This window comes from Hordeum vulgare, chromosome 6H, assembly GCF_904849725.1.
Source record: "Hordeum vulgare subsp. vulgare chromosome 6H, MorexV3_pseudomolecules_assembly, whole genome shotgun sequence".
NCBI lineage: Eukaryota > Viridiplantae > Streptophyta > Magnoliopsida > Poales > Poaceae > Hordeum > Hordeum vulgare.
The window spans coordinates 560235115-560241424 of NC_058523.1; the positions used below are offsets into that span (position 1 = coordinate 560235115).

A 6310-nucleotide genomic window follows, 5' to 3' on the forward strand; every position below is an offset into this window, starting at 1 on the left:
TAGAGAGAAAAATAAACCAATAGAAAAGGAAACCAGCCGGAGGGAATGGTGGGAGGTGGGATGGAAAAAACCAAAAAAAAGGTCGAGTCGGCAAAATCTGGACCCTGTGCGAAACTAAAAATTGAGGCCCTATTTTACCAAAAAATAACGAGCAATTATAATGTATATGTATCTCATAGAAAAAATGTTATAATGTATATAATACAATGTCTTGGATAACAACTGAACATATAAAAAAGTCATACCTATTCGACTCCTGCTTGATATTTATTTGAACATCCACATTCATATCAATTGAAGATCATGTGTCAATGTTTGATAATTAGACGAACCATTTAACTCAGCTACTTTTGGGTCCTGTCCGATCACCTAATTAGACTGGAGTCGGTCACTGATAATCTAATAAGATGACGACGTCAACAAATCTGAAAATTAAGAAAGGAGGTAAGGAGGCGAGGAAGGAACGGCGGCAGGAACGAAGACACAACCGCATGAACCACGAGAAGAAAAGACGAGGACGAGGGACTAGGCGACGAGCCGACAAGAAGAGCGATGATCTAGTACCTATAGCCAACATCACGATCGAGATGGAAACCAGAAACAGCGGGCAGCGACGCAACACTCCTTTTTTACAATATCCGTGCTCTACTGATCCCGATCCGAAAACAACGGAGCCTTCGACCTTTTTCTTTGAGCGAAGCGACATCGACAACCACACAACTATCATCGCTCGACGGCTCGAGCCTCAATGGCCTTGTGCCTTTGACCCTCGTCGGCTCAGGAGCAGCGACCAGCGACCCACTGATCCAGTAATGCGCTATTTTTCTAATATTAAGCCTATCTAATTTTTTGTGCCCCTCCTCCTCCGAATTTTGGGCCCTATGCGAACCGCACAGTTTGCACCACTGTGGGTTCGCTTGGCCCTAAAAAACCCGCTTACGAAAAAAACTTGTGTATCAGGCTACCCAACTTCTTAATTAGGAGTAGAGATGATGCATTTTTAGGGGGTGACGTCACATGTAAAAGAAAGAAACGGCGTCCAGAGTGGCATTGCAATGGTGATGGGATGATTTTGTTTTTGTTTTGACCTTTTATGCTAACAACTTTCGAAATCGACCTTATACTTGAAATAAATAAATAAAACTGGTCTGTTTTGTTGAACCCAACATTCCTGACGTCTGGTTTGCATGAGAGACGGAAAGATTCATGGCGTGTGGTTGTTTTGCCACGTGAGCGAGTCAACGGGTCAGCTGATGGTGTAGGCCCGCTGAAATTTTAGGCATCACCATGGACACTAAAAATAATGTCAGATTTATTTGTTCTTTTGAAAAAAAGGTCGATTCCGGAATTTACTAGCCAAAAGATGAAAACAAAAAATTGTGGATGATGATGCCCAAAAGTGTTGATTCACATGAGATCCTGCCGTCCCGTCTCACAGACCAACAAAGTCAGTGAGCTCAGCTGCTGAGCTTCAGCTTGCCTTCAGCTGTGGTAAATAATAAATCAGGTCCAGGTCCTGCCTCAACCATTCCTCTGCTTCTTCCCTCGACTCGACCTCGCGGCGATGGATTCCGCCGCCGCCGCCGCCCAGTCCCAGGCGACGCACGCGCCGGCCGACGAGGAGGAGGCGCGCCGCCGCCGGGGCACCGACTGCATCTACTACCTCGCATCCCCGTTGACCTGCAACAAGGTACCTCCCGTCCACTCCTTCCTTCCTTCCTTCCCCTCCCATCCGCTCCGCTCAGCCCCCTCCACATCCATACATGGATACATGCATAATTCGCCTCGCCGCGCCGCCCTCCCTCCATCACCTCTCTCCCCGAGCTCGCTCGCGCGCCGCCAATTGGTTGGCTGGCGGTGGGCCGTTGGGTGCGGTCTCGATCTGGGCCGCAGGGCTCTCCTTATCCTACCCTATCCTATCATCCTCTTCCCGCCCGCCCCCCCTCCCTCCTCGCCGATTCGCCCGGCCTACGATTTGGATTTGGTTTTGCCCTTCCGCCCAGCTCGGTGCCGACGGTTTCAGCCGAGATCTGCTGCTTCAACACAAGCTGATGCAGTCACGCCCTTCAATTGCCGCCGCCACAAACTAGGGCTTCCTGGGCATCACTGCACGCTCTCTAAATCTTGCTTAATTTGTACCTAACCTAGTTTTCGCACTCAATACCTCTGTCTGAATCTTGCTTCCGTGGCTATTTCGGCCTCCGTTTATACCTGCATCTTGCTTAATTTCTCTATGCGTTACTCTAGTTATTACTTACTGCACACCGGTGCACCCGCAGAGGTCTACCATTGCTTCTCCATAAACTCTAGTTACTGCCATATAGTCTTCCAACTGTCACACCAACATACTCTCGGCTTGCCCAAATACCAACGCGGCCAACTATAATGCCTTGGTTTTTAACTTTGAGGAGCGTAAATAAATCTCGAGTTGGGTCACCATGATTGTTATCGCTGCGTATTTCAGCACAATGGTAAACCTAACCAGCATATGATTTGCACTGCTGACACGTTGTTGTTTTTTTACTTCGTCCAGGGGAGCGAGTGCGAGTACCGTCACAGCGACGCTGCCAGGGTGAATCCCAGGGACTGCTGGTATTGGTTCAACGGCAACTGCGCGAATGCTAAATGTTCATTCAGGCACCCGGTACGTACAGCCTCCTCTGTTCCATCTCTTCAGTCAGAGCTGCAGCACTTCTAGTCACTTTGTTTACTACCCCCTCCTTCCGGAATTACTTGTCATAGAAATGGATGTCTCTAGACATATTTTAGTGATAAGTAATTCCGGACGGAGGGAGTACTTCAGTTAAACAAATCAACGCTGTATGCTATGAAATGTTTGTATAATTTACTTTCTTCTGGCCGGCAACGGTTGCTCTGCACAAACACATAGTGACCATTTACCCGGATGCACGGGCAGCTACGACTAATAATTAACGAGCGAGTGTGCTTTCTTTTCATTTCAGCCGCTGGACGACATGCTCGGAGCACCGGCGACTCCGCGGGCACCTCAACAACCTGCGCCGCAGGTTCCTGTGCCTGCTAAAGCCGTTCCGCCCAATGGCACGGCCAAGCCAGTTGTCCCGTGTTACTACTTTCAGAAAGGCATGTGTGCAAAAGGAAACCTCTGCACATTCTCACACGGGCCGCAGTTTGCTGGAAACCCTGCTTTGCAGCTGAAGAACTCCAACTCATGGACGAAGGCGAACAATTCACCCCAGCAGAGTACCACTCCCGTCGTACATGGCGAGCTTAAAGCCGGTGCTCAGAATGGCAGACCAGCTCAGAAGCAAAATCCGACAAACAGGGCTTATCATTCGTCAGGAATTTACCAGAATCAGAATAATAACCCTTATGTGCTTTCGGGTGCGGCAAAGAGTTACCAGCCTCACCGATCGGTTGAAGCCGAGTCTGCTGAGAATGTTATGGAGACGGGTGAGTTTGTCAGGGAGCCTTCTGCTGGTTCCAGTGTGCTTGCCGGCAGTGCCGAGGACGACGCCGAACGGTCGATCAAGGAAGGCCACAATAGTAGTTACCGGCGTGCCAGCGGGGAGCAGAACAGTGGGGTGCGTAGGCAAGCACATGGTGGCTATGAACTAGAAAGGTCATCACACAGAAGCTCATCTGACAGGTTGGTCTCAGAGAGAAGGCTTACACAGAGAGACTCGATGCCTGTGACTGCAGAAAGTTCAGACTTGCGCCACAGGCTACTGAAGCAAAGAAGGCTGAATGATTCGAGATCGACGGAGGTCCCCGATAGGCGGGATAGAAGGTATCCTGAGGATGAACGCGACAGCCATCTCCGCCGTCGAGGAGAAGAACGAACTGCCCACGACAGCCTCTCACGCTCTCGGTTGCATGGTCGGATAAAACTTCCAGGGGAGACATCACTGGACAGACTTGGCCCACACCCACACCTAGAGAAAGAGAGAGGGCATAGAGACAGATTGTCTCCACCAAAGCAAACGGACCTTCGAGCAAAGCTTCACGATAGGCTAAAGGCTAGATCAAATGAGGATGTTCCTGGTAATCTGAAGAGTTCAGTGGTAAAAGCAATCAGCGGTGAGGATGCTGGAGTGGTGAACTTTTCTGGTCCAAAGAGCCTCGCAGAGTTGAGAGCAAAGAAGGTTGCTTACAGTTCAGGAGAAAACACCGTCAAGAATGCTGACCGCATTGCGCGACCGGCCCGTATGACGTCCGAGATAGTTGCCAAGGACTCACCAGACCCTGTTCCCTTCGACGGCCCGAAGCCATTGAGTGTCATCTTGAAGAGGAAAAGAGAGGCAGCTTCTGCCGATTCTGGCAGCATGCAGGAAGAACAGGTTGCAGGTCAGGTGGAACAGTCCCTGAACAATTCTGGAATCCTCGATACAAACACCGAGGATGTTGAAGAAGAAGAAGAGTTCCACCCAGAAGACGATGTGATGTACGACGACGATGGTCTGTCTCCTGCTGATGACAACACTGCAGAAGCTGCAGGCGATGCAGACAAAGAAGAGCTAGAGGAGGGGCAGCAGGAAGACCTAGAGACAGCAGCAGAAGAAGAATACGACTACGAGGCGGCTGACGACGCAAATGCCGAGGGTGAAAACGACTACCAGGAGTACGAAGACGACGATGATCTGGAGGACGACGATGATTTCGCGCGCAAGGTTGGCGTGCTGATCTCTTAGTGTGCTATAAGCAGGGTGTGCACACCCTCATAGATTGAAGCAAAGAGGAGGAGCTACTGGTTGGCTCCTCTGAAAAATCTTGATCCGTATTTTTTTCGCGCTAGATACTTTTTAGTTCGCCGCGCCGAAGACTTGGGCTAATAAAGTCTGGAGAAAGATGAAATTGGGGATAAAGTTAGGTCATGGGGAGTTGGGGGAGGGCCTGTTTTTCTGCCAGTGGAAGATGAGGCAGCTACCTGTTGTTGTATTCTAGTGTATGTGTGTGTGCGCTCAGTCCCTGCTTGTGTTGTTGTAACATTATTATTATTAACTGATGATGAACAAACAGATCACAGATTGTACCTCTATTTTGTATTCTTTAGTGCATAAGATGGTTACAGGCCAATTCAATTCTATATTTTTCTTATGGTATAGAACATACATCGCCTCCATTTGGCTGCAATATTTGTATTTCGATATGTTTTCTTTTAATATCTGGTCATTCTCAAGTTGGGGCTGTATGCAAATTAAGAGAACCATTTTAATCTGAACCAGATACCATATTTTTCTAGGAAACATGACACAACTGGTGCCTTTTCACCTGTGAAGGCCACTTAATCCAAGGATCGATATGATACATTGTGCATGACTTTCCACAGTTTATACAAACATCACACTGTCATAATAACATGACATGTTCCAAGGATCCGATCAGACTGAACCGAATCAATCACCGGTCACTCCAGCCACCGCTTGGTGCGGCGCGCTCTGATCTCACATGACTTGGACTGAACTGCACTGAAGAAACAGAGCATGCAGTTTCAGTATCTGAGGTGTACCTCAAACCTGGCTTCAGTCCTCACAGAGCAAAGATCAGCCATGGCATTGCACAAGGATACCCAAGTTTCTTTAGCGAAAAGAAGAGTGCTCAATGTATTCTCAATCGTCTTCAATATCATCAACTTGAGTCAATTATCAGCTCACAAATCATGGTACATTACAATGAGCAATTTTAACATGGTCCCTCTTACCCCCTCTTTTCACATTCTTTTAGAAAAGGAGGATGACCCTCGGCCTCTGCATCTGGAAGATGCATGCGGCCATTTTATTGAACCCCCTCTTTCCACATGGGAGGTAAGAAGGTAAGAGTTAATCAGACGCAACACTTAATGCAATTAATGGCTCAGATATGTCCAAGCATCGGCCATAAGTTTCATCAAGTTAATTATAAGCTCATAAGTCATGATGGAATCACAAATTAATTATCAGCTGTTCATGTCCACAGGCATATGAGCATGATATGATATGATATGATATTATTATCCACTATTTAATTCTGGAAATTGCTGCAGGCCATGATGCGTTTATAAAACAATGACATTATATATATATCTGTTTTGTGTACAAGCGCAAGACTCACATCCAAAGCTTTCTGACCTTCACGCTGGATCCAAACAATAGTGTGGCATTACAGGAGAGAAGCACATGCTCAAATCGACCATGCATCCACCAGAAAAGCTGTTTTTTAACACCGGGGGATATCATCCGCACCTGCATGGATTTCACCAAGGAACTTTGTTTATGACAATATTGAAAGTCTCCAATTACAAAAAAAAAAAAAACTACTAGTAATCTGAGTGAGAAACAAAATTCTGAAGAAA

The 6310-nt window shown here is 47.5% G+C and overlaps 1 protein-coding gene across 1 annotated transcript; it reads left to right on the top strand.

Moving 5' to 3' along the window:
• The first annotated feature begins 1471 nt into the window (after positions 1–1471).
• On the top strand, positions 1472–5055 carry LOC123401242 (zinc finger CCCH domain-containing protein 19-like). The gene is made up of 3 exons (XM_045094992.1): positions 1472–1690; positions 2534–2644; positions 2964–5055. The coding sequence occupies exons 1-3, from the start codon at positions 1565–1567 to the stop codon at positions 4668–4670; spliced, it is 1944 nt and encodes a 647-aa protein (XP_044950927.1). The 5' UTR covers positions 1472–1564; the 3' UTR covers positions 4671–5055.
• The last annotated feature ends 1255 nt before the right edge of the window (positions 5056–6310 follow it).

Bases quoted from the DNA above. Each gene is read 5' to 3' on its own strand.
- LOC123401242 (XM_045094992.1), top strand. From the start codon at position 1,565: ATGGATTCCGCCGCCGCCGCCGCCCAGTCCCAGGCGACGCACGCGCCG. The intron at 1,691-2,533 runs GTACCTCCCGTC...TACTTCGTCCAG, and splicing joins CCCCGTTGACCTGCAACAAG to GGGAGCGAGTGCGAGTACCG. The intron at 2,645-2,963 runs GTACGTACAGCC...TTTTCATTTCAG, and splicing joins AATGTTCATTCAGGCACCCG to CCGCTGGACGACATGCTCGG.